This window comes from Elephas maximus, chromosome 14 (assembly GCF_024166365.1).
Source record: "Elephas maximus indicus isolate mEleMax1 chromosome 14, mEleMax1 primary haplotype, whole genome shotgun sequence".
In the NCBI taxonomy this organism is placed as follows: domain Eukaryota; kingdom Metazoa; phylum Chordata; class Mammalia; order Proboscidea; family Elephantidae; genus Elephas; species Elephas maximus.
Genome location: NC_064832.1, coordinates 18,309,634 through 18,336,483, shown reverse-complemented (window position 1 = coordinate 18,336,483; position 26,850 = coordinate 18,309,634). Strand labels below are relative to the sequence as shown.

General features: G+C 39.8%; 3 protein-coding genes across 24 annotated transcripts in view; 2 read left to right on the top strand and 1 right to left on the bottom strand.

Moving 5' to 3' along the window:
- Nucleotides 1-10,852, top strand: part of SUPT20H (SPT20 homolog, SAGA complex component) — a 55,449-nt gene extending 44,597 nt beyond the window's left edge. For 13 of the 19 annotated variants that reach the window (XM_049853169.1, XM_049853177.1, XM_049853172.1 and 10 more), the window contains 4 exons: nucleotides 3,377-3,493; nucleotides 7,930-8,035; nucleotides 9,641-9,744; nucleotides 10,539-10,852. In XM_049853169.1, the coding sequence (XP_049709126.1) occupies nucleotides 3,377-3,493; nucleotides 7,930-8,035; nucleotides 9,641-9,744; nucleotides 10,539-10,676 (465 nt within the window). In that variant the 3' untranslated portion in view covers nucleotides 10,677-10,852. The remainder of the gene's footprint in view (nucleotides 1-3,376; nucleotides 3,494-7,929; nucleotides 8,036-9,640; nucleotides 9,745-10,538) is intronic. The other 6 variants (XM_049853178.1, XM_049853174.1, XM_049853175.1 and 3 more) reach the window with 4 other exon arrangements.
- Nucleotides 10,853-10,948: 96 nt separating this feature from the next.
- Nucleotides 10,949-19,577, bottom strand: EXOSC8 (exosome component 8). 4 transcript variants are annotated; one of them, XM_049853183.1, is made up of 11 exons: nucleotides 19,513-19,577; nucleotides 18,226-18,262; nucleotides 17,968-18,031; nucleotides 17,255-17,328; nucleotides 15,715-15,760; nucleotides 14,922-15,168; nucleotides 14,790-14,835; nucleotides 13,947-14,043; nucleotides 12,178-12,298; nucleotides 11,552-11,658; nucleotides 10,949-11,167 (listed from the first exon to the last, which is right to left on the bottom strand). In XM_049853183.1, the coding sequence occupies exons 1-11, from the start codon at nucleotides 19,545-19,547 to the stop codon at nucleotides 11,052-11,054; spliced, it is 990 nt and encodes a 329-aa protein (XP_049709140.1). In that variant the 5' UTR covers nucleotides 19,548-19,577; the 3' UTR covers nucleotides 10,949-11,051. The 4 variants fall into 4 exon arrangements, with proteins under 4 accessions (XP_049709140.1, XP_049709139.1, XP_049709141.1 ...); XM_049853182.1 differs by having other exon boundaries at nucleotides 11,552-11,661; nucleotides 19,513-19,576; XM_049853184.1 differs by having other exon boundaries at nucleotides 11,552-11,661; nucleotides 14,922-15,027; nucleotides 19,513-19,576.
- Nucleotides 19,578-20,606: 1,029 nt separating this feature from the next.
- Nucleotides 20,607-26,850, top strand: part of ALG5 (ALG5 dolichyl-phosphate beta-glucosyltransferase) — an 85,396-nt gene continuing 79,152 nt past the window's right edge. Inside the window, exons 1-4 of the mRNA XM_049853186.1 lie at nucleotides 20,607-20,725; nucleotides 22,184-22,355; nucleotides 22,732-22,778; nucleotides 23,797-23,865. Coding sequence (XP_049709143.1) covers nucleotides 20,657-20,725; nucleotides 22,184-22,355; nucleotides 22,732-22,778; nucleotides 23,797-23,865 — 357 coding nt within the window. The 5' untranslated portion in view covers nucleotides 20,607-20,656. The remainder of the gene's footprint in view (nucleotides 20,726-22,183; nucleotides 22,356-22,731; nucleotides 22,779-23,796; nucleotides 23,866-26,850) is intronic.

The following is a 26,850-nucleotide window of genomic DNA, read 5'->3' as shown; positions in this document are numbered from 1 at the left end:
GTAGATACACTTCCCAAATAATTCCTCTTCAGCAGACATTTTGTGTTTGTTTATGATAGATTTTGTGCTTGAATAAAGATTTTTAAAATAGGCATATGTTCTTTTTCTGAGGAGAGTTATTATTTCTTACACAGTGCCAAGCACATAGTAGTCATTTAGTGTTTGTAGGATCTGGAGAAAAAAAAAAAAAAAACATTTTTGTTGAGTGGATTCCCACTCATAGCAACCCTGTATGTGTCCCAGTAGAACTTTGTTCTGTAAGGTTTTCAATGGCTGATTTTTCTGAAATAGGTCACCAGGCCTTTCTTCTGAGGCATCTGTAGGTAGACTTAAACCACCAACCTTTCAGTTACCAGCACAGCATGTATCCAGTAATGAGGCTTTTATTAAACATGTAATTAGTATCAACATATTCTTAAAGAGGGATAGAAGATGGAGCATTTAGTACACATTGTGGATCTATAGTATTCCAGGTATTGTGCTAGGTCCTTTAATTTATAGGATGGAGTGAGGCATTAGATGGGATTATCTATAGGTAACTTAGAAAAAGTAGACATGAAATAAAGATCTGGAGACATGAAATGGCATGATCATGGAATGTTGGGAAATGACAATGACATCAGCCTGGTTGGTGTTCAGGAATAACAAAACTGCATTTAGGGCAAAACTTACTATCCAAGATGCAAACAGTATTAGTATTTGCAGACTGTAATTACAGAACAGTCTTCTTGTCTGTGAACAAGACTACAGATCATATTGGTTTATTTAGTCTACTTTCCTCCATATTGCTGTTGGAATTTTTCTCAGTGAGGGTAGACTTCCTTTATAACTTTCTAATAAGGAATAAGGACAAAGCCATTGTATAAGTTAATTACATCTTGCTACATTTATCATTTAACTGATAAGGAAGGTTCTACCTGTGCTCGTGTCCAAATTTACCTAATAATGAACTGTACTGCTGCTGTTAGGTGCTGTTGATTCGATTTCTACTCATAGCAACCCCATGTGACAGAAAGAACTGCCCCATAGGGTTTCCTAAGCTGTAATCTTTGTGGGAGCAGACTGCCGGGTCTTTTTCCTGCGGAGCCACTGGGTAGGTGCGAACCACTCCTAGGACTCCTTTGTACTGCACTAGATGTAGATATTATGACCCACGAACACCTTTTTTGACCTTTATACAGACCTAAGAGTTCTGTACTTGACATTTGCTTGTACTTTCTCCTAAGGTCCTCAAAGTGCTTATAAGCTGAACCTGTACAAGTTAAAATGGATAAACCATTTGTTTTCTTTAATTTTCGTTGTTGAAAATATACACAGCAAAACATACACAAACTCAACAATTTCTACAGGTACAGTACAGTGACATTAATTACATTTTTCAAAGTGTGCAGTCATTTTCTCTCCTTTTGCAGTTTCTTTCCCTGTTGACATAACCTCACGTCCCCCTAAGCTTCCTGTCTGACCTTTTGAGTTGCTGTTAACAGTTCGATCCCACATAGTAAGTTCTTCAAAAGAGCACAGTCTCACCATAAAACCAAAAAAAAAAAAAAAAACCCCAGTGCCGTCAAGTCTCACCGTAGACATTCTTTATTAGTTAAGCTAGACTGTTGTTTGGTTTAAAGAAGGCTTCAGAGAGTAGTTCTGGTTTAAAGCTTCAGGGTTAAAGATATCTCAGGACAGTAGTTTTAGGGATTCATCCAGCCACAGTGACTTCAGAAAGTCTGAATTCTGTGAGAATTAAAAGTCTGTTTTGCATTTTCTTTCTTTTGATTAGGATTTTTCTTTAGAATCTTTGATCAAAATGTTCAATAATGGTAGCTGGGCACCATCCATTCTGTCTGGTCTCATTGCAGAGAGGGCAGTTGTTTGTGGAGACAATTAGCCACACATTCCATTTCCTGCTATTCCTGGCTCTTCTGCCTTTGTTGCTCCAGGTACATAGAGACCAATTGTACCTTGGATGGCCGCTTGCAAGCTTTTAAGATCCCAGACCCTACACAACAAACTAGGAGGTAGAAAAGAAGTGCTAAAAATGATATTCCCAAAAAAAACCCAGTGCCGTCGAGTTGATTCTGACTCATAGTGACCCTGTAGGACAGAGTAGAACTGCCCCATAGGGTTTCCAAGAGGCGCCTGGCGGATTTGTCGCTATGAGTTGGAATTGACTCGACAGCACTGGGTTTTAAAAAATGATATTTGACCAGTTGAATGTCCCATGAGACTATGACCCTAAACCCCCCCAAATAATAAACTAAATTCCACGAAGTGTTTTGTTGTACCATTTTGTTTTCTTGATGCATTTGGAAAACAGTTTTAATTTTTAACCTGGAATCTTCTGGATGCTTCCTTTTTTTTTTTTTTAATTTGAATTAGAAACACAATGACAGAGCAAGTAGCTTTTTCCTAATAAATAATGGGCATCTAACACATTTTCTCTTCAGCTTTACATTTCCTCACTATGGTATATAAGAACCCATACATTTCTGTTTTATGGAAAATACAGAACAAATTTTGGGGATGAGTTTTCTAAATACATTCTTCTGATTATCATTAGCTCCTTGTTTATATGTTCGAATGTATTTAATGTGTTGATGCATAAGAAGAGTTAAATAAAAGCAGTACATAAATTTGGATAGGTGCGTATTAACTTGAAGCAACGAGATTTATGTTTGAGAGTCTTAAAATATTTAGAAGCCCCAAGTAATAGTACTTCAGCACTGTCTATAAATACTTTTTCTATTTTTTCTTTTAAGGACCCACCTATTGCTGTTGAGTTGATTCCGACTCATAGCAACCCTGTAAGACAGAGTAAAACTGCCCTTTAGGGTGTCCAAGGCTGTAATCTTTATGGGAGCAGACTGCCACATAGTTCTCCTGCAGAGCTGCTAGTGGATTTGAACCACTGACTTTTCCCTTAGCAGCCAGGCACTTAACCATTGTGCCACCAGGGCTGCTGCTTTTTTTTTTTTCTTTTAAAGGACAGGGATCTTGGTTTTTGTTGTTTTTTTGTTTACCTCTATTTCCTAATGCCTAGAACAATGTCTAGCACATAGGCTCAAAACACCAAAAAACCAGTTGCCATCAAGTAGATTGTACTCATGGAGACCCCATGTGTGTCAGGGTATGACCGTGCCCCATAGGGTTTTCAGTGGCTGGTTTTTCCAAAGTGGAGATCAGACCTTTCTTCCAGCATACCTCTGGATGAATTCAAACCACCAACCTTTTGATGAGTAGCCAAGCGCATTAACTGTTTGTACCACCCAGGGTCTGCCACACATAGGATAGACTCCAGAAATATTTGTGGGATCAAGAAATTTAATTTCATATAAAAATAATACGAAATTGGCTGATTAATTTTTGTTTAAATCCTTAATAGCTTTCCAGTGGCTCGCTCATTTTTAACACTCTGCAGCAGCAGCAGCTCTCTCAGTTTACTCCACAACCACAACCTCAGCAACCCACAGCTTCTAGTCCTCAGCAGCCAGGGGAACAGGTAGGCGTTTCTAGCTTTCATGTGTTTTTACCAGAATTTGCAACATTTTTTTTCATAACTTTCAAGCATATTCAAGTGCTTTTATTTAATGTGCTTAACAAACACTTCCTGTAAGGTTTTTTCTTATTAACAATAATAGCTGTGCATTCTTGGGTGCCTGTTTCTAACTCTCGAAACAGCCATGCTGAATAGATGGTGACCCCTCCATCTTGCATAGTAGGAAACAGGTGCAGACGAGTAGCTTGCTCCTGGCCACATAGTAGTAGCAGAGCAGGGATTCAAACCCAGGTCTTCCTGACACTGTACCCACGTATTTTCAATCCATCATTATCCCGTTGACAGCATTTTGTGCTGTATGAAGCCTTGTGCTAAGTATTATTGTTAAGAGATGTCTCCAGAGTCATGAAGCTTAGGTTAGAGGGAGACAGACAACAGCAGATACTTCCACCCTGCCCAGCAGAAGGGGATTGAGTAAGGACTGCATTAGAGATGGAGGTAAACGAACAGAAGGAACTCTAGTATTTCTGAACCGTTGCTACACTTTGGAATCACCTGGGAAGCTTTGAAAAATATTGCTGCCTGGGCCCTGACGCCAGAATTTCTCTCAGCTCACAGTTAAATATATAAAAAGTTTACCATCAATCGTTTTGCCAAAGTTTCTCCAGTCCGTTCTTGGTTAGATAAAGCTCATCCCTAATAGATTCCATAGGAAGGGCACATTCAAAATCGCCATAATCAAAACTGCTTTTGTCCTTAACACATAACACATATAAAATCCTTGGTTTCCCATTTTTGTCTTTAAATTTATTGCAAGTGCTGCCACGTTGTCTTGCTTTGCATGTTTTTTGCAAAGCCTGATACCAGTCTAATTTTCTTGTTCATTTTGCCTGGGGGCTCTCAGGGTTTGTCTTAATATTTAAAAACTTAATATTTTTACTGGGATATGTCTCAGAATTGATCTTTCCAGATCTTTCCTTTAGGCCCTTTAAATTTGTAGATTTAGGTCTTCTTATTTCTGGAAAGTTTTTTTGGATTACAGTTTTCTCTTTTTTTTTCTAGTTTCTTAAGGTGGAAGCCTAGGTTATTGAGACCTTTTCTAAATTAAACATTTAGTGTTGTAAATTTCCCTCTAAGTACTACTTAAAGCGAATGTTCGTATGTTGTGCCTTCATTTTCATTCAGTTCAGAGGATTTTCTCATACCTCTTGTGAATTTCTCTTTAGATCTATGAGCTATTTAGAAGCATGTTGTTTAATTTCCAAATACTTCAGAATTTTCCAGGTATCTTTCTGTAATTTATTTCTAGTTCAATTCCATTGTGGCCTGAAAACGTATGTTTAAGTTTGTTCAGGTTTATTTTATGTTCCAGAATATGGTCTCAGTGAGTGTTCCATACGAACTTGGAAAGAATGTGTATTCTGCTGCCATTAGATGGAGTGTTTCTAAAAATGTCAGATCATGGGTTTGATGGCATTGTTCAGGACTTGTCTATTCTTAACTGATTTTCTTTTTACATGTTTTATCAATTAACTGAGAAAAGTATTGAACTCTCCAGCTAAAATTGTGGAAATTTCAATTTCTCCTTTCTGTCAGTTTTGCTTCATAAATTTGAGGCTCTGTTGTTAGGTACGAACAAATTTAGGGTTGTTGTGTCCTCTTGACTGAGTCCTTTATCATTATTAAATGACCCTTTTTATCTTTGGTAATATTTCCTTTCTTTCTTTTGATTAATGTTAGTTAGCATCGTATGCCTTCTTCCGTCATTTTTTTCATTTAACCTAAGACTTTTATATTTCTGTTTCTGAAGCAAAGTGTTTAGTCATATCCGTTGCTTGAGGATATTTAATTCCATTTGTGGTGGTGTCTTGCCGTTTTTTTTAGCTTTGTGGGTTTTTTAGGAGAATTTTTTTTAAGCTGAGTTTTTCTGTTGTTTTGCATTTTTGGTTTTTTGTTGTGTTTTATAATACTTCTGTTATGAAGAGTATGAAATCTGCTCTTTTCTATTCCTGCTCATTTTACGGACAGGGTTCTGAGTTTGCGTGGTCTTGCCAGTCTGTCAGTTCTACCCTCTTGTGTGTAGTTTTATGGGTGCTGATGTTTGTGAGGAAAGTAAGAAATTGGTGTGTCTTGTTTTTCTTTGGTTTCTGCAAAATTTTTAATTTTCCTCCCTTATTTCCTTCTTTAGGCGCCCTCGGGTGGCGCATATAGTTAAGCGCTGGGTCACTAGCCAAAGTGTTGGCAGTTCGAGTCCACTCGGTCACCTCGGAAGTAAGGCCTAGTGATCTGCTTCTGAAAGTTCACAGACTTGAAAACCCTATGGTATACAGCTCTACTCTGCACACATGGGGTCGCCATGAGTTGGAATCCACTCGTGGAACTAACAAAATTCCTTCTCTCCCTTCCTAGCCCTTCTCTGAGTATCTAAATCTCCCCTAGGAACGGTGCTCCTCCAAGGCTGCCACTCCAGTCCCACCTGCTTGCAAATCCCTACCTGCATTCCGTATTTGGCCTTTTGGAAGTAATTGTTTCTAATTTTTTGCCACTATAAACTGTGATCTACACTCTCTTACAGATATATTTTTACAGTCTGATGCTTTTATTTCTGTGGAATGGGTTCATAGAGGTGGAATTACTGGACTTAAAGAGTTGTATATTTGTATGATTAGTAGCTGGTTCTGGATTCCTTCTAAGGAGGACATCATAATTTACACTTCCCCAGTAGTTTTCTCTTTCTTTTCCATTTTCCTAATAGGAGATTGGCATATACACGTATGTTTAAATCAGTTTCTAAGAGTTCTCTGTAGACCCTTTTTCTCTTTGGCATTATTGTTATAACCATCTATTAAAGTCATGATTTTGACTAAACCACCATTTATTGAGAGTAGAGGAGGGTTGACTTTGGTTTAAAGGAGGACCTTTTTTTTTTTTTGTATCTAGGGAGGTACCCTCAAAATAAATATACTTTAACATTTGAAATGTATGGCTTCTGTTATATACTGCTGGTGTTATTTCAGGCACTATTTTTAGTAATAAAGGATGTCTTTTGCAGAACGAAAGTTTTTAATTAGGTTACTTTTTTTTTTTCTTACAGGCTGTGCTTTATTTATCATGTCTAAAAACTCTTCACCTAACTCTAGATCTCGAAGATTTTTTTCCTTTTTTCCGCTAAAAGTTTTGTAGTTGTACATTTAATTCTGTGATCCATTTTCAGTTAATTTTTGTATAAGGTGAAAGACTTAAATCAAGGTGTAAAATTTTTTTGTTTCTGAATGTTCACCTGTGTTATCTGTTCTTTTCCATCGATCAGTGTGTCTACACCTGCACATAAACCAGTATCTGGATCACTGAACACTGTCTCACAATCAGGCAGAGTGATTCTTCCCACTTTGTTCTTCAGAATTGTTTTAGCTATTTTAGTCCCTTCTACATTTCTACATAAATTTTAGAATCATTTTGTCTGTATGTACAAAAACATTCTCAATTTTTATGCTTTTTTAAAGGAACTCATTAAACCTATAGATCAGCTTGAGGGGTTGATATCTTTACTGTGTCAAGTTTTCCATTCTGTGAACACAGTATCTCTCCATGATTTCATCAGCATTTTTAGTTTTTAGCATATAAGTCTTTTGTGTTTGGGTAGATTTATGCCTGTTTTGTTGTTTTGTTTTGTTTTGTTATAATAGCAGTTGTAAATGGTATTGTTTTCTACATGTTCATTGCTAGTATTAGGAATTGATTTTCACATGTTGATCTTGTATCCTGCACTCTTGCTGAACTCATTTATTTGGAGTTTTTTTGTAGATTGCTTGGAATTTTTACCTAGACAGTCATGTGATTTGCTGTAAGGACAGTTCTCTTTTTTACTTTACAAACCATATGCCTTTTATTTCTTGCCTTATTATGCTGGCTAGAAGTCCCAAGTACTATGTGTAGCAAAGGGTGTTTTGAGGTTTGAAAAAATCAGTTTGATGAAGGCATAGAAAAGTTGGAAATTATTAATACAAAATCAGTACAGAATCAGTTCTGAAAAATTCATTTCTTGCTTTCAAAATACTGTAAATCTATCCTTGCTAATTTTAAGTACCTTCGAAGTCCTTATTTTATTCTCTTTGTAAGTCCAAAGGTCCCTGAGTGGTACAGATAGTTTGCAGTTGGCTGATAAACAAAAAGGTTGGCAGTTTAAACCCATACAAAGGCACCATGGCAGAAGCCTGCTTCCATAAAAACTACAGCCAAGAAAACCCTATGGAGCAGTTCTACTCTGTAATACATGGGGTCTCCTAACTTACAAACCAGCAACAAAAACAACAGAGTAGAAGTGCACTTCTTACAAGTCCAAGCCTAATGTCAATGAAATCAGAAGAAATACTAATTTCTTTTCACCAACTCAGAATTGTCTTTCTTCTTGTATAAATCATTTCTATTTTTCTATTCAGTGTTCTGAACAAGGTTCAGCCAGTCAAGAGCAGGCCTTATCCGCTCAGCAAGCTGCTGTCGTTAACCTTACTGGAGTAGGGAGTTTTATGCAGTCCCAAGCAGCTGGTGAGTATCTTCCTGACTTCATATGTTAAGTTTACTTAAAAGTATCTAATCTATCTATGATCTCACCAATTATCTTTCCTTCCCATGTAAACAGTAGCTGTTTTTGGCAGTGGGTTCCCATGTAAACAGTAGCTATGGAAAAGCAGTCTTTAACTTACCAACTATTAAATTGATGGCCCTCTGAGGTTTTTTCATTAATTTCTTTGGCTGTTGATTAATTAAAAGAGCTTTGGCTTACACACATACTGACAGCCTTTCTTCATGTTACAATTCACTGGCAAAACTAGAAAATTACCCAACTTCTTAGGAAGCCACCAAAACCTGTTTCAGTATTTATTTGTTAGTGTAGTTATTTTAATAATAACTCTTTGGTTTTCCAGAGTTACCGAGACTTCATTTTTCTAGACTGCATAATCTTTTATTTCACTCTTACAGCCTGAGTTGCATGAAATACATCTTAATGGTTAATGGCCTAATTTCTGGCAGCCATTTTTATCATTTGCAAAAATGAAATTGAACTAAATGTGCATCACTCATGGCAGTAAATGGTGAAACAAAGGTTTCCCTTCAATGAATATTACCTTGTCAGTTAAAAGACAATAATTTTAACTTTACACTAATTAAAATCAGCAAGCTGACATGTATAAGAAGGCTAAGCTGCGGTGGAGTTTTGAGGATTGAATGAGTGTACATGTTGTCAGCGTTTTGAGTTATCACTGTGGGCTCAATGAGGTACCTTTCACTAAGCCACTGCTCCACCAGGGCTCCTTTAAGATACCTTTAGATTCCTACAGTTCGCAGTTTCTGAATTTACAAGTTCTTTAGGGCAGAATAATCAAAGTCTCTATTTTGGAAATAAGTAACTCTTACATTAAATCCTAATTTAGAGCTAGTGAGCTTCCAAGTGGAAACCTGTAATTATATACCTCTACCACAAATTGCCTAAAATAGGTGTAATTTAGCAGAAAGAACTCTTAACACTGGAAAATGACGAGAATGTTCCCAGCTCAAGACCTGCCACTAATTACCTGGATGACTACGTCACTCAGACCTAACTTAGGCCTTCAGTGTCCTCATCTGTACAGTGAAGGGCTTGAGTTCATCAACATGGTCCCACCCAGATGGAAAAGTGTGCACTCTCGGTACACGACCTTTGTTAGTAGTGTTGTGTCATGTTCATTCCAGTATCCTCTGCTTGAAGCACTCATTTGTTCCCCAGTTTGTCATTATGGTAGTTTGGATGTCTCCACTCTCTTTTTTCCTATTTAATTGGTTATATTTAAAAATAATGTATCTTACACTGTGAAAGAAAACCTTCTCAACAGAACAGCACTAGTATCAAATTCCATTTACGCAAAAGAGAGAGGGGGATGCAGTGCTTTGGTTTGGAATGTGTGTGCTCTCTTCCCTTTCCCCATCCAGGAAGTTCCATGATCATGGTACCCTTCAACTAACAGGAGATGATACTAAATTTACTCTGTAATGTCTGATTTGATACTTAAGATTAATCATACTGATAACTTTTCTGTTATTTCATTTCCTGTGTTGTCCTTTTCTAACCCTTCAGACTTTTTGACTGGCCTGCTTTCCCCTTCTCCTCTGTAGCGTTGTCTCAGCTTGGCTCTGCCGAGAACAGACCTGAGCAAAGCCTTCCTCAGCAGAGATTCCAGCTCTCCTCTGCCTTTCAACAGCAGCAGCAACAGATACAAGTAATCAGCAACTTCACTCTAATACGCCTTTTTAAAATGAAATAGCTCCATAAGTACCTCAGTATACCTTCCTTTAGTTTTATTTTACTGACTTCTAAGACTAAACAGTAAATTGGTAACTAATTAAAAAAATAATAATTTAGCAAATTTTATTTAAAAGTCTGGCATTTTAGCTAATCAGCTTGGAGCACTGAATACATTTTGTACATTTAAGCCATATTCTTTTTCTAGCATAAAATCTCTCATGAAGTACTGGTGGCACATTACTAAATACGTGTTTCTAGTTTCCAGCATATTTTGAAATAGAGACTCTAAGTGCCAGTAGTTAACTTTTTAGTATTGTACTGCAGAAAAAGGCAAGTATACCAGTGTTCCTATTAATAAATGTCATAGCTGTTTATTTAGAAAAATGTTACTCAGTTATTTTTGGAAGTAAAATCAGCATATCGTAGTTGACTCTGTTGGTGTTCAGAGTGGTGTTACGTTGCTATAAACTATCATCATACAACAGAACGGTAACTGAAGTTGCTGAGTTACTGCAGTGCAGACTGGCAGGGCAAAGTAACAGACATAATTTTTTAAAAAGGTTTACCAGGAATCATTTTTTAAGGCCCTCAGCAGGCTTCTTTGCCACTGGTGCTGTTTGACTGTTCATTGTCTCAGTGTGGTATATAATACCTTTTTGTTACCTTGGTGCCTTCTCCCTTTCAGTTTTGTTGTTTTCATCTCTCAGGAAAAGCACCTTGCCATACCTGCCTACATTTAACATAACTTTTTTTCCCTCCTTTTGGCAGCAGTTGCGATTCTTGCAGCACCAAATGGCCGTGGCGGCAGCAGCAGCACAAACAGCTCAGCTACGTCGTCATCGGCATACAGGCAGCCAGTCAAGAAGTAAGATGAAGAGAGGCACGCCAACCACTCCACAATTCTGAGTCTTGCATTATTTATTTTTTCTCCTCTTTGAAAAGACAAGAGCATCGAATCAAAAGGATTCTGAGTTTTTACTGCATTTTTGTTTTGTCAGTGTTTTACATTGATAGATGTACCAACTTTATACAGAAGGACAACCCTACAATTTTTAAGTAAAAACAGGGAAATGATTTAATGAGCTAGGGATGGTTTGCCTAAGTCATTGCTTTGTAAAAAAAAAAGGTTCCACCATACATAATATGTACAGAAGTGGCCTAAGAAATTCTAGAAACACTTTTCAAAAGACTGTAGTTTGCTATTTATTTAGTATAAAAGGTTTGTGCACTGTGCTGACAAATACAGTTTTTACAGATCTGTTTGGAAAATGTGGTGGTGGTTTATTTGGGTTTCATACTCTGAATTACTTCATCCATCAGTTTTTTTACTTCTTTGTGTCTTGTAACTGCTCGGCTCATACAATCCTGAAGTTTAGCACCAGTCAGCCCACTTCCACCTGAAAAATTAATTATTGTACCATCACTTCTAACCTCTTAGTTATCTAACTTTGTAAAAAGATCAGTGTCGTGTGAAGTTATTTTTAAGAATGGACCATGTACAGCAGCGGTATGGTCTCAAGGCTAGCAGCATCAAAATTACCTGGAAATCTGTAGGAAATACAAGTTCTTATTTTAACAAGACTTGATTCTGATGCATACCAAAGTTTAAGAACTACTGATATACAACATAAAGTAAGGAATATGAGGTGACAAGGAAACTATAGTAAATGTGCTTCAGATAAACAATGAGACATCCCACATTCCATCTGGCCTTCTCTAACATAAAGAGGCTCATATAGAGTTTTAGTCACATGTCTAGAACTGAGATGGAAGGAACGTGCCTGGTTTGTGAAGACAGCAGAGCCTGCCTCCCTCGTCCGTCACTACTGTGAGTGTACCAGTGGCCAGATGCTCTTCCTCTCCAGTAGGGTCCACTATGAGTAAAGTACTACTAAAAAAAAAACAAAAGTAAATTATCAATCCATGGAACAAATTTTATTTAAAAAAATAACTAAATAAATTACTTGCATTTCAGCTTAGGTACTGATACAATAAAAGAGCTAGAACAGAACTGACAGGAAACCAGAAAAGTTAAAAACAACCTGAAGTTCTGCCACTTGTAAGAACGTTTGCCCTTCAGTTTGTGGATATATTAAAGTCATGGCAAATATCAAAGGTGGCCCCAGGTAAATCTTTAGTGAAATCACTGAAAATTAACATTCTACAGGAATAAGCAAACCCAGGAATAGGTAGGGTAAGCACAGAATTGATCCTCCAAATCAGGGTACTTTTGAAAATATAAAGATTGGCTAGTAATAACTGTGTAGGGAAACAGCTTTAAACTCAGGTGTCCACAGCAAACCGGAATATATATGGTTACCTTAGGTATTTCATGAAAAGTTAGAAAGCTCAATAACAATCTATGACCTTAAATACAGAAATTTTTTTACACATTTGATCAACTTACTCATCAAATATGGCAAAGGAAGTTGCAACTGGATAATTTCTAATATTCAGATGACTTTTCTTCTTTAAATTAACTTCTGCTAAAGCAGTTTCTTCATTTATATTAACTTCAGGCAGCTGTACTAGAAAAACGCAAATATGTAAATACAAAATATAAATATGTAAGTCTCCCACTCTAAGTAAAAGGCATGAATTTCTATGCTTTGTTAATTCATGTTTCCTTCTATTGAACTTGTCCAGAAGTATTCTTCTAAGAAAAAAATTATCTTGGAAAACAAACCCCCCCCCCCCCCGCCGCCCCTCCATTGCCATTGAGTCAGTTCCGACTCAGGGCGACCCTGATGGACACAACAGAACTGCCCTGTAGGGTTTCTAAGACTGTGATCTCTAAAGATCTGCCACATCTTTTCTCTCACAGAGCGGCTGATGGGTTTGAACCGTTGACACTTTGGTTGGCAGCTGAGTGCTTTAACCACTGCATCACCAGGGCTCCTTATCTTAGAACAACAAAGATATAAACATTGTTTATCAGAACATCTGACATTCTGGTATAAAGGCTGTTTTTTTTTTTCCAGAAAGTTTAAGAAATTAAAATGAGCTATTAATAGATAACATGTTTAAACACTTTACATGCCAGGTACTTTTTAAAGCCTTTTCACATTTTCACTGGGTTAATACATGTGATCATGAACACTCCTATAAAGTAGGTACCCCCTTTACTGATGAGAAAACTTCAGCCAGAGGTGGTAGAGCCAAGATTCAACCTTGAGTCCTTGCTTTAAAAAAAAAAAAATTGCTTTAGTCACTACTAATAAAACAAAACCCTTTGCCAGTACTAATGTTATAAATTCAAGCCCTTTGCCATCAAGTTGATTCCAACTCATGGCAGCCCCACTGTGTTACAGAATAAAACTGCTCCGTAAGGTTTTCTTGGCTGTAATCTTCACGGAAGGAGTTCGCCAGGCCTTTCCTCCACGGAGTGGCTGCATGGGTCTGAACTGCCAACCTTTAGGTTAGTGAACGGGTGCAAACCCCTTGCGCCACTCAGTACTATACTATAATGCTGCTATGTGTAACTACATTTTCTAACTTCCAAGAGATATAATCAACTCAGCAATAAGGAACGTGCATAAGTCATTGTCAGCCATGACCAATCAGTCTAATTGGACTCCTTACTAAGAAATTTTACTATTAAAGAGAAAACCTATGGCCTTACAGGGAAAACAACAGAACCCATTCTACTCTTTTTGGCCACATATAAAGCATTCAGATAATACTTGTAGAATCTTTCCCAACCACCCAGACTATAGTTACAACTCTCTCCCTCCTGTATTAACTACTCTGGGGAGGGCAAAATTCCTAACCCAATACATGGATATAGCAGTTGAGGCAACACTAAAAGGTATTCAGTTAAGGATGTAAAACTTCCAAGTACATTTGGAAAGTCACATGAGTATTATGTTCATTAATTTATAAACATACTTGAATGATAGCTAAATTTTAATAACTTTAAAAAGTTTAATTGAGCAAATGTACAGTTTCAGAAATGTAAAAAATTCTTATCCACTAGTAGAAAGACAGAGCCCTGGTGGCACAGTGGTTAAGAACTTGGCTGCTAACCAAAAGGTCAGCAGTTCGAATCCACCAGCTGCTCCTGGAAACCCTAGGGGGCAGTTGTACTCTACTGTAGGGTTGCTATGAGTCAGAATCGACTCGACAGCAATGCGTTTCTTTTGAGTAGGAAGACTGCCATATATTAAATTTGCTTACCATTTTTTAAAGCAGCTAACAAAGCAAACGTAGAGGCATCCAAAATGTTTCCATCGTAGTCGAGGCAAATGAGATCACAGTATAGAACCCAAGCAAGCTAAAATATAGTTTACACACAGACACAAAAATCAACATTTGGTTGGGTAGAACATACTAGTTGCTTAGATACATGAACCACAGAACCTTTCATTAACAATCTTCAAAGCTAAAAAGCTTTAAAGAATGCTTCACCCTTATAAACCAGAAAACCAGAAAGTAGCAGACGGGCTTGGTGAAAGCTGGCTTTTGACTACCCAGCTAACAAGTAAATGGAACATCAGTTTCCCTCAAGGGGGCCATAGATGTAGAGTGAATTTCCTTTCTGGTTCCTAGGTTAGCAGATAGGGAGAATGTTTTTTAAAGCCCCAGCTGACTCAAAATATATCTTCTCATAGAAACCTTAGTACGTGAAATGTGGAGGTTTTACAGAGCTAATCAATCAGTATATAACCAAATAGGAAAACCCTCTCTAGGTTCTAATCCAGTTCTAAATTTTCAAGCTGACTTGGAATTTACCATGTAGATTCACCTTAAACATGCCAGCATAAGCAGAAATTAAGGAAAAAATAAATCACTTCAGCTTAAAACATAACACCTCAGTAAAGAAATAAATTAGTCAAAATTATGTTTTTTTATGAGCTACATAGTTTATTTAAATAATTAGAGTAAGACGTAGTTTTACTAATTTCCATCTAAAAATAGTAACATTCATATTTAAGGCCTTTGTGGTTTAAGTCTTTTCACTTCTCTCCCCTAAAAACACTTCAGAAATTAAAAAGCCCACTGCTTTGTTACTCCTCTTACCTTTCCTTGAGAAATGCATAAGTCCTCTTTCTGAATTATCTGTGAACTTGATTTAATGACAAAGAGCACAGTAAATGAAAGGTCAAAACTATCTGAAAATGAGTAAGTCAAATTTCATCATTATGATCTCACTTTTCAATGACATCTGCAATGAACTGGCTAGCCACTTGGGCCTCTTCCCCAGGAGGTCCAGAGCGAAATCTCGATGAACACAGGGGTGGAAGGTCCACGTTAGGAACTGAAAGACATATTCCATAGCTAGGAGCTGAACTACCTTGCGGTGTATTACCAAGTCCACTGCGAAGGCACTGTGACCAAGGACAGGCTTTCAAAGGTGGAATACGTTGCAACATTTCAATTACTTTGTTTTCCAATTTTTCTTTTCATAGAAGAAAATACAAAAAACGAAAGCATCTGCATTAGGCCTGTTCCTCCCAAACCTTCCCAGGTTTTCTAGATTTCATTCAAAATACCCCAAAGATAGCCCTTCTATTCACACCCAGCTGTTGGTATTTTTAAAATGTTTCCTACCATAAAGAACAAAAAGTCCAAGACCAGAAAAAAAAATTGCATAGTAGTATAAATGAACCTTTATGGAAACTGAAAAGTTTGCAATGCCTAAATAAATAAAAATTGATGGCTAACTTAAAAGCAATGCTTCTATAAGACAAAACGAATCGTTAAAATTACGTCCTAAATGGCTACTCTGCAAATGAAATTTTGCTCCTCTATTCCATAAGTAACAAGTTTGATAAAGGTTAAATGTATAAAATTGTCTTGCTATTATGCCATCTTTCTGCTAACACATGTACAGAAAACTTAGGAATAATTTTCTTGTTCAACACAATAACTAGGATTTAACTAGAATATTAGTATTAAACGTGTTAAAGTATTTGTATTAAAATTAGTAAACCATTTAACTTACCTATATACCCTTTATCAGGGGCATCTGTTGGCGGTGCTGCAAATTCCTAAGAAAGCAAAGGTGTTTCCTATTGAAAGCTGCTACGAAAGACTGTGAACAGTTCAGCAGTCAGTTACGGAAGGCACTACCAAAGACCATCTCAGCTACTAACCACCACATCCTTACTACCTAGTGTGCTTGGAGAGTCACGCCAGGGGCCTACGCACACTGGCTCAGATCCTCACAAGAGCTCTGCAAGGTCAGAAGGCAGCACAGTGTAGTGGACTGCACTCCAGTGCTGCTCATTAACATTACCTGGAGATTTTTTTTTAAGTGTTAATTTGTTGGCTGCCCCACCCTCTTCTACTGATTCAGTAGCCAAGAATCTGAATTTAATCCCCAGGTGATACGGGCACAGTCAGATTTAGGAACTGCTGGTTGTGAATGGAAACCCCGGCGGCACGGTTAAGTGCTACAGCTGCGAACTAAAAGGTCGGCAGTTCAAATCCACCAGGCGCTCCTTGGAAACTCTATGGGGCAACTCTCTGTGTTTTAGGGTCACTATTTTTATGAGTCTGAATCAATCAACGGCAATGGGTTTGGTTTTGGTTTTTGGTGTGATGAAATCAACAGCAAAAGTAGAGAGAGCTTGATCAAGTTATTTAACCTCTAACCTCTAACTTCTTCATCTGAAAAATGGGACAAATAATAGTGCCTACTCCAACAGCCTGTTACGAGGGTTGAATGAGAATATGCACATTGTCCCTAACACAAAACCTGGCAAGAAGTAAAATGTTCAAACCATATTGCTAGTTATCATCCCAGTTTTACTGAGGAGGAATCTGAACTTAGGTTAAATAACCCTGAGAACAGTGTAGTAAAAAAGCACAGGCATTGGAGCCAGACGTATGTTTATCTGTGAACCTTGTGTACCTGGACAAGTTACTGAACCTCATCTGTAAAACAAAGGAGACAGAGAAATAATACCTCAAGTGATGTGTTTGGTGCCCCTCTTTGGAAACATGCTGCTAGTTGAGAGTAAAGCCAAGAATTTAAGAGAGAGCCGAATTTATAGCAAAGAATCAAGTGTTGAGTGTGAGGCATTAAACTGGATAATTCTGTAAAGCACCCAGCAAGGAACCTGCAATACAGCAGGCACTCAGTAAATGGTAGCTATTATCGTGTCACACTTTTCTCTTCAACAATCTCTATGTTCTACACATTTCACACAGATTAAATGCCATCACTGGCTAAAAGAATGCTGCCAAAAATCTCTTAATTTGCAATGACAACCAGTTTCTAAAAATAAAGGGTGGTGAGATTAAAAATAATTTCATTTTGGTACATTTGACAAATGTTCCTAAATTATAACTGAGTCATTAAACTAGGGCTGTATTATGTAACACTCATAGATAGGTAGAAGCTCTTTGAAAATTAAAGTAAATATCAAACAACTGATACCTAGCTACCTAATCAAGAGTAGAATTAGAACAGTATATTACAATCTAATATATGGCACTACTTTGCTAATTCACATCAATAAGATACAGATTAAACCTACCGCTTTAATTCCACAAATTACTGTCGTATTTCCCAGCTTCACTAAAGCAGAACCATCTGCAGTACTAATTGAACCTGAAAAGATATTTAGGTAAAATGAAAAAGTTCATTAAAAAAAAAAAAAAACAGCTACAGAATTATCTATATAATAACTAAAATGTTAACCTCAGTTTTCTAAATATAATATTAGCCATCTACACATCTGTAGTCTGTGGCTTATGAAAATTTATAGCTCAGGAGTCTGATTTTAAAATGCTATAACTATTTAAAATTACTCTTTTAAGAAATATTTGCCTGCCCTTGAATTTGAGTTAATCATTTTTCATGGACAGTCACAGGATCGTTGTGTACATAAATCTAATAGGAAGAAATCACTCCAATTCCATAGACATGGTAGGATTTGGCTGAAATATGTTTAAGTGGCTCACAGGCTAGAACTTGGGCATATCATACAGTTGGAAATGGAAAATACCATATTTGCATCAAGAAGACTGAATAAGTATTAGGCCCATAAGAAAGCCTTGTCTTTGTGGTTTTGAAGGAAGAAAGGGAAAAAAACACTTTATAGTTATTTTGAAATTTAAATGAATTTATCAGTTGAGAGGGTAGTAAACTTACAAATAATTCTCTACTAATATACAAAAACTAAGAAAAATACTATTTTACAAACTGCTTAACATCAACATCCTATTTTAGAACTCAAAATATCCTCACCTACGTTGACAGTGGTGGTTCTGAATTCACCAAGTTCTCTTCCATCAGGACGGCAGTTCTCTTTCTGAATAAATGTAATGTTTATTTATATGAAAATGGAACATATACAGGTATATTTTACACACAATCAGGTAAAACACATTAAACCATGTTAATGCAAAATAAATTCAAATTCAAATTATTTAATTTGAATATCTGAAATTTGTCCTTAAAAGAAGCATATGATATTGTTATGAAAAAGACAGTGACATTACTGACCAAAAATCTCCTGTAATACTCCAGAGGTTCCACGGTTCTGAAATGCATGAGTTAAAAATTTATCAGGCAAATTAAAGAATCTTAACATAAATCCCAAAACTGGCAAGGCTCTTAAGGGTCTGGTGATCCAGCCAATCTCCAAAATTTGTAGCTAAGTTTCTTACATGAATTCTGATGTCTATGTTATCACCTATAAGTAATTATAAAAAACAGAGCCCTATCACAGTAGCAATTGCACTAAATCACTATTCTTCACTCTTCCTTAAACAATTACAGGGTTAGAGACCAAAGCCCTTGGACATCTTTAAAAATGACTTAATCCAGGTGTTAAAATAATCATGCTATTCTTGCTCTAAAGCTGAGATTTTTAACCTAGTGAGCATGAAAAGTTACATTTTTATTTTCACTATCGTATAGGGTCGCTGGAAACCCTGGTGGCGTCGTGGTTAAGTGCTACCACTGCTAACCAAGAGGTCCACAGTTCGAATCCGCCAGGCGCTCCTCGGAAACTCTACGGGGCATTCTACTCCGTCCTAAAGGGTCGCTATGAGTCAGAATCCACTCGACGGCAATGGGTGTACAACGGAAACTTAGTATATCCTTCAATTATGACCACAGACAATAAACCAAAATAACATTAATAGCACCAGTGAGACCCACGGATACGTCCCTTTTACATTTTACTTGTCCAAGGTTTTTTTTTTTTAAGGTACCTTTAGGCTCATCATTACTCTGAAATTCCAGTAATTACTACATTCACCACTAGATCTTGTTTAAGAAACTTCACTTTAAAAAGTACTCGTATTAACAGATACATAAATGTATTACAATATAACTGGCTTCCTTTCTTATTTTATCCTTTTAAAGACATTGTTGTCAGGCGACCAAGGGCTTCACCAGAGCGGCACAGAAAGGTTTAACTCAAACTTCCGAACAAGCAACAATCCTTTTAGAAATAAATAACAAGAAAGGAGAACGAGGCGCGTGTGATCACAACCGGTCTCCCGGGTCTGCACGTCCACCCAGCCAGCTGACGAGCGCTCGCAGGGGGTTCAAGGCTCCGCGCACCCAGACCCTTCCCTCTCCCGTCCCACTGGGGAAAAGTCCCTTTCCTTTCACCGCAACTGCTCTGGTCGCCTGCTTGGGCAGGGAAAGAAGTGTGACCCCGGCGGGGACCGCTTCCAGGTGAAGGAATCCTAGCTATAACGTTGAAGGGGCCGACACCCAAGCCTGCGGCGGCTGCCCCGCTGAACCCAAAAGTCCCGCCCGCGGGCCGCCGACACTCACTTGAAGCCGGCCGCCATCTTCCCGCCGGCGCGCATGTGCGGCGTTGGGTGCGCCTGCGCACTGTGCACACTGAGGCGCGCGCCCTTCGCCCGCCTCGGAGAAAGCGAAAGGCGGGGATGCGCTCGGGGCGGTGGCGGTCTGGGCTGTGCCGGGCCCGGCTTGGGCTCAACTGTCCCTGGCCAGGCTTCCGGTCGCCGTTCTTGCCTTTGATGTGTTTGGTGCCCCTCTTTGGAAGCATGCTGCTAGTTGAGAGTAAAGCCAAGAATTTAAGAGAGCCGAATTTATAACAAAGAATCGAGCGTTGAGTGTGGAGCATTATTTCAAAGTGGCTACGTCCTTTCCCGTCTCCGTCGTGGCCGGGGCCTGCAGCGTGCGTCTCCCCAACACGGGAGAATTACCGAACTTTTTGTGCTGTCGCGGTCAGCACCAGGCTACACTTCAGCAGAGCTGGAGAAGGCTCCGAAGGAGCAGCTTGTGTTGTGTAGACTATGTCGTGGCTCAAGGCCTCCACCACCCTCCTGGTTAGGATTGCTAGATGAAAAACAGGACAGGCCCACTGCTGTCAGTTCCGACTCAGCGACCCTGTAGGACAGAGGAGAACTGCCCATCGGGTCTCCAAGGCCGCAGTGTTGACGGAAGCCGACTGCCACAGCTTTCTACCGTGGAGCGGCTGGTGGGTTCCCACCTCCGACCTTTAGGTTAGCTCCTAAGGTAGAGGACACCCAGTTCAATCAGATAAGCAATATTTTAGTATGAGTAGGCCCAAAATAGTCCCGTTGGCACAGTGGCTAAGAGCTCAGCAGCTAACCAAAATGTGCGCAGTTCGAATCCACCAGCCTTCCTTGGAAACCTGTGGGGCAGTTCTACTGTGTCCTATAGGGTCGCTATGGGTTGGAATCGACCTCAGAGCAGTGGGTTTTGGTTTCTTAACGTTTTTACTTGGGAAATCTGGCAACCATACCAAGAAAGGGCCAGCCTGCCCTGGGCGCTGTGGCCTGCCGTGGCCGCGCGGGGGCGCTGTGGCCGGCGGGCGCAGGCCGGCGTGGCCTCTCTGGTGGCGGGAGGCGGGGCGAACCCTGCTTCCGCGTGCGTGTAGGGGAGGGATAGGGTGGCTGCGGCGGCCCGCACGGCGGCTCTGGCATGGATGATGTCGCCTCTGCTGCTGCAGCTGGGGGTGCTCGGCGTGGCGCTGGCGGCCGCAGCGCTGATACTGGTGAGGACAGGGGTTAGGACCGACGTGGGCCTGGGCTCACCGCCCTGCTGGAGGCTCCGGCTCCCCGGACGTCTCATCCGCCGCATCGCCCTTCCTTCCAAGCCTTGGTCGTAGAATTCTTCTCGAACTTCACTCCTCCTCTCTCCGGGTCGTTATTTTTCTTTGCAGACTGCCTCTCTGATGCCCAGAGCCCGTGTCGGTTCTCACATTGGGACGCGCCCACCCAGCCTGCGGCTTCCACCTCACTCACCCCTGGCCCCCAGGGACCCTGCCCACCCGCCCTTTTAAGAGTCCCTCCAGGGCATTCAGCCTCTGCCGCCCTGGCCCCACCCAGGGTGGTCTTAGGCCCTGAGAATACGTGCCCTTCTGCTGATACGGTTAAGGAAATAAAAAGTGGTGACAGAGCACTGACAGCAGCCACCTGTTACAGGTTGGGACAAGTCAGTGGATCAAGAAGACCCACTAGGGACACAGGATGACCAGAAAAGATGAAGCCTAGGCTCATCACTTTACCATGTGTCTGTGGGGCCTTATGTCTCAGAATTAAATAGCCTACAATTTCTGCCTTTAAAAGGGGCAACACGGCAGAACTCAAACTCAGACTTTCTGTGTCATTTATTAAGGAAATACGAAAACATTTTTAAAACTTGCTGATCTGCTGATCTGTAAGTAATAGAAAAATTGCCGAGTGACCTCTTCCCATATAATTTGGAATGAGCCTTCTGTCTAGTAAATGGAGAAAAGTTTGTCGCTCTTAACATTAAGATTACCAGCCTACACAGCGCTGCCAGGATGGAACCTCACTGTGTGAGTGCTGATGATCAGAGTTGAAGGACACCTGAGAGCCGGCTGGATTTCCTGTAGTGGCTGTTCTCTATTAGATTTGAATGACAGAGGCCTAAGAGGCCTGGGGAATGGCAGGTGGGAAGAGAGAAAGAACCTTCTGAGGCATTAGTGTGTCAGCAACTAGCTGGGTGAAAAGGACAATCATTGGTTCATAAGTAGGCCACTGACTGTCTTCTAATTGTAGGGTCACTTCTAGACCATTTTTAAAGAACTAAAAACAGTGATTATCAAAAACTAGTTGCTGTTGAGTTGATTCCAACTCATGGTGACCCCATGTGCGCCATGGAGTTTGCAGTGGCTGATTTTTCAGAGGTAGGGTGCCAGGCCTTTTTTCTGAGTCACCTCTGGGCAGACTCGATAACCACCGAGGGACTCCAGAAAGTGAGTATTCTGCTAAAAAAGAATTCCGCTGAAAAAGTCGATTTTTCAGACTTTTTCCATACATAAACTAGGTGTGCTGGGGCTTGTGATTAATTTTCAAAAGCAATTTTTAATGGGTTTTCTTTCAGTGCCTGTAATGATGGATGAAGCTCTGGTAGCTGATGTATTGTAACAAAATGAATGTAAAAAAAGGTCAGCAAAATGATTACTCTTTTGCCTGTCTGCTTTTAGATTTCCTTTGTTGCATTTATAACTGCTTTGAAAATGCCACACCTCCATCAACATGAAGATGAGAAGTCCTTCTTAAATGCCAGAGGCCAGAAGGAGCCTTTACCTAGCATAAGGGACTCACCTACCAAACAGCTTTCTGTTCTCGTGCCTGCATACAATGAAGAAAAACGATGTAAGCACTATTTGATTTTTTGGTAAGGAGTAATTTGGGGAGAAAAGAAAATTTAAGGTATTTGACTTTACTTTCTTTGTCAGAACAGTATTAGGCGTGGGCTGTGGTGAGTGGCAGAGTTGGCGATGGTTGTAGTTCAGAAGAGGGGAGAATGGGTATTAGCTGTAACGAACAGGAGCGAGAACATGAAGAAGTAGGACTGGATATGTTCTAGAAAAGTGAACACGACACAGGAAGACTTTCCAGATGGCAGTGACCATTGGGTCAAATCCCAGAGGGACTAGTTCGGTTTTTCAGACTTTTTCCATACATAAACTAGGTGTGCTGGGGCTTGTGATTAATTTTCAGAAGCAATTTTTAATGGGTTTTCTTTCAGTGCCTGTGATGATGGATGAAGCTCTGGACTATCTAGAGAAGAGACAGGTACTGTGTTTTCTCTTTTAATTTGATATCTCCACTGAAAACTAGACCAGGTCATCCAGGCTAGACCCAGTGCGAGAGGCAGCACCAGCCATGCATGGGCAGTCCTGATTGCTGTGCTCTCCGGCCTGCTGGGTTCTAGCCTGCTCAGCTTGTAGCTGGCCGTCAGCCTTTTGCAGGCAAGCCCAGCATGTAGCCCACAACGTCCAAAGGCAGGTGGGCACCCCCAGGACAAAGTAGAGAAGGAAGTTTCTCTCCCACACACTTTTTACTCTTTCTTTCCTGATGATATATTTAAGATTGAGTGACAGCATATAACTGCAGACCTTGTATGTTTCTTTATTATTCTCAGGAATCCCCCCTCAGATATTATTCTTATCTTTTCTCTACATAAAAGTAACATATGCCCCTCTTTTGTAGCATCAGCGGCCATTGGCGTCTCCTTGGGGAGTTTAACAATGAACCGAGCTTTATGGCTGGTTCTTATTAGAAAATTCCTTCTTTTGATTTACTTTAATTTGGGGTGTATTCATTGAAATAGGGACTGTGTTATATATGTAAAAACTCGAAGAAAAGATGAAGGGCATTGAGCTCTTTGTATATGTGAGGATTCTACTTTTTCTATTACACGTGTTTTTAACGCCAGTCACGTGGACTAGGTTTTATTTCCCCTTTTTGAAAAATGAGAAAACCAGCTAAAAAAGTTAACTTGTCCAAGGTCAAGGCTAAGAAGTGATAGAGCCCGGATGGACTGTAGACTCTGTGACTTCAAATCTGTTCCAAATATGTCTTAGACTCCCAAGGCCCTGACTTCTTCCCTGTGATGCAGGGAGGTGAGGGGAAGAGCAGAGTGCACAGAGAGATTTAGCCAGTGTTTCCTTCTCTGTTCCTGTTCTTAGCCTTTTTGTTTTATGTATGTGTATTCTTATTTATATGGATAGATACTAAAAGAGTGGTTTTTTAAATGCCTTAAAATTTTTGATTATGTCAGATTGTGGTATTTTATTTTTGTTTCTTGCAGAAACAAAATCCTGTGTTCACATATGAGGTGATAGTAATTGATGATGGCAGTGAAGACCAGACTTCAAAGGTAAATAAACTTGCTTTTAGAATTACCAGTAAGTAGAACATAAAGAATATTATAACAAATGTCAAATTTTATTTCTGCTCACCAGAGACCCCGTAAAGCTATGCCACATCTCCTCCATTGTTGTAGCATGGGTAGTAAAAACACAGAGATTTATGGAAAGCTGTCCCATTGCTCCATAAGGCCAAGGAAGCTTTGAAAATCACCAAACAGGGAAGGAACATACCCAACAACAGCTCTTAGGGAACCCTTTTTGCCTTCCAGCTTATGATTCCTGTCTTTAAGCATAATTCCTTTCTTTATGCTCCACCTTGCCTTACAGTTTCTAAAGCAGCCATGCACATAGGAAGATGCCTTCATATCTGCCACTGGGTATCAGGTATGTCCTTTGGCATGCCCCTGTCTAGATGCATCATAGGAGGCAACAGCATCTTCAGCTTTATTGCCTCTTGTTCCTACATTCATAGACCTATAATTGCCGTGTCGAGATGCATTGATCTTTGGAATAGGTCACATATTGAGTGTCCCTGATAAAGTACTCTCTAAATATCTAAATCTGTGTATTATGAAGGATGTGTCACGTTTTCTTCTTTGATATTCACATTTCTCTAATAAGTGATTTCATTTACGGTGCTACTAATGTTCTTGCTAAATGGCAACATAAGAAAAACCATGCCTGTTGCCATCAAGTTGACTTGACTCCAACTTGTGATGACACCATGTGTTAGAGAGCAGAACTGCTCCATAGGGCTTTCTTGGCTATAACCGTTATGGACACTAATCACCAAGCTTTTTTTCCATAGCTCTGGTTCTTTCCATAGCGCTTCTGATTGTCAACCTTTAGCTTAACAGTCAAGCATCACTTGTACCACCAAAACCAAAAAAAAAAAAACCAAACCTGTTGCTATCGAGTTGATTCCAATATAGCAACCCTATAGGACAGTGTAGAACTGCCCCTATGCCTTGAAAACCCTATGGTTTTCAAGGAGTGCTTGGTGGGTTCGAACTGCTGACCTTTTGGTTAGCAGCCAATCTCTTAACCACTATGCCACCAGGGTTTCTTTGTACCACCTAGGGACCTATAAACCCCAAAAACCATATACACTGCCATTGAGTGGATTCCAACTCAGCAGCCCTGCCCCGTAGGGTTTCCAAGGCTGTAATCTTTACGGAAGTAGGCTGCCATTTAGTTCTTCAGTGGAGCAGTTGATGAGTTCGAACCACCATCCTTTTCCTTTGCAGCTGTGTGCTTTAACCACTGTGCCACCAGGGCTCCTGCCAGGGATCTATAAAACCCAACCCATTGCTGTCGAGTCAATTCCGAGTGGACCTTAAAATAAATATACAGGGAAATGTCCATTCACTGGGTTAGTCATCAGAAGTCATTATTATGTGCAGCAGTGCACAAAGTGCTGGACACTATGGGTCATGGCCACGTCGCTTTGTGTAAAGACCCTCCAATGCAACGTAACATGCCTACAAACACTGTCATGCAAGTGAAAAGTGGGGCCCAAAATAAAATGGGAGAGAAAGGGAAGTGACTTTTGAAGTAAACCTTTTTAAGGATGGTTATGACTAGGAACATGGAGGGTAGCATGTTCAGATTGAACAAAATAGTATAAGCAAAGGGGTAGAGGCCAGGAAGCATTGGTGAGTCCTGTCTTAGGAAGGGTAAGTGCTGCACTTTGAAAGGCAAGTATGATGTATGAAAACTGTGAACACAGAATATTTTAGGAGTATTTTTAATGTATGGAGGGAACGGCCTAGGAAATACACATTGGGCACCTGCTGCTGAATTACAGAAGCAGCCTCAACCCAGCTGTGGAAAAGCAGCTTTTCCTGAAGAACACTTTTTCTTGGAGGCCCTTTGGCGCATGAGAAGCAGCCTGCTCTCCTGGAAAGATCAGGTGCCCCTCTGCACCATGAGAAATGTCAGGGAGTGACAAGGGAGAGGCTGTCCCTACGGCTTCCAAGACTGGAAGAAACATAAAACTTGGAATTATATTTAGCATAAATTTTTATTTAAAGAAAAAAAAACAAACTGGCTTCCTCCTGAGTTGAATATTTATCGATTAGCTGTTACATGTCTTGCACTCTGAGGAGTGAGAGAAAAATTTTAGATACAGTTCTTGTTCCTGAGTTAACAGACTAAAGAGGCCAAATTTATGTATAAAGTACAGTACAAGAGAATATTGCAGTTACGCAGTGACATTTTTTACCTTCAATGTATCAGAAAGATAAGCGCTGACTAGGAACTAAATTCACACATGGTGGGGAATTGGCAGCTGCTGCAGTGTCCCAAGGGCATATTATAAAGCGCCAATGGCTGTGCATTCCAGTAGGTGTGGCTTCAACAACACTGGCTTTCTTTGAAGCTAGATGTCAGAATTTTTAGAAGGAGCCTTTCATCCTAACCTAATAAAGTTTCTTTTTGGTCAGTTAGCTAGTTGCACACAGACTTTGTCTTCCTGGTTTTGGAGTCTTGTGATGAATGTCAAGCTTTGTGCCGTTCCAGAACATGACATCTACAGCTCAAATTGGTATTCTTTGAATAGAATTTCTTGAGGTGTTTGCATGAGTCAGAGACTGACTGTTGCTGGAATACAAAGATGTAAGACCAGCTACTGCCTTCAAGAGATTCATGAGTAATACCAGCTGACATGCACTAGTGTGTTAGACACGTGTATCGGTTAGGAATGCCTCATGAAGAGTAGCTTAGGTAATAAAGACATTTAATTATCTCGTGTGCCAGGAAGTCCGAAGGTGGGTGTTTCTAGAGTTGGCTCAACATTTTAACAGGGTCGGGTTAAATCCACATGTTTTCAGTTCTCGTGTCATTCCCTCATCACAAAATGGACACAGCTCCAAGTATCACGTGTCATGAAACGATAACAGACAGCCACTGCTTTAAGAATTATCTTCCCATGCCTCTTCCTTTCTACCTTGGAATAAACATCTTTACCACAGAGCCCTGTTCCCACCCTCTGT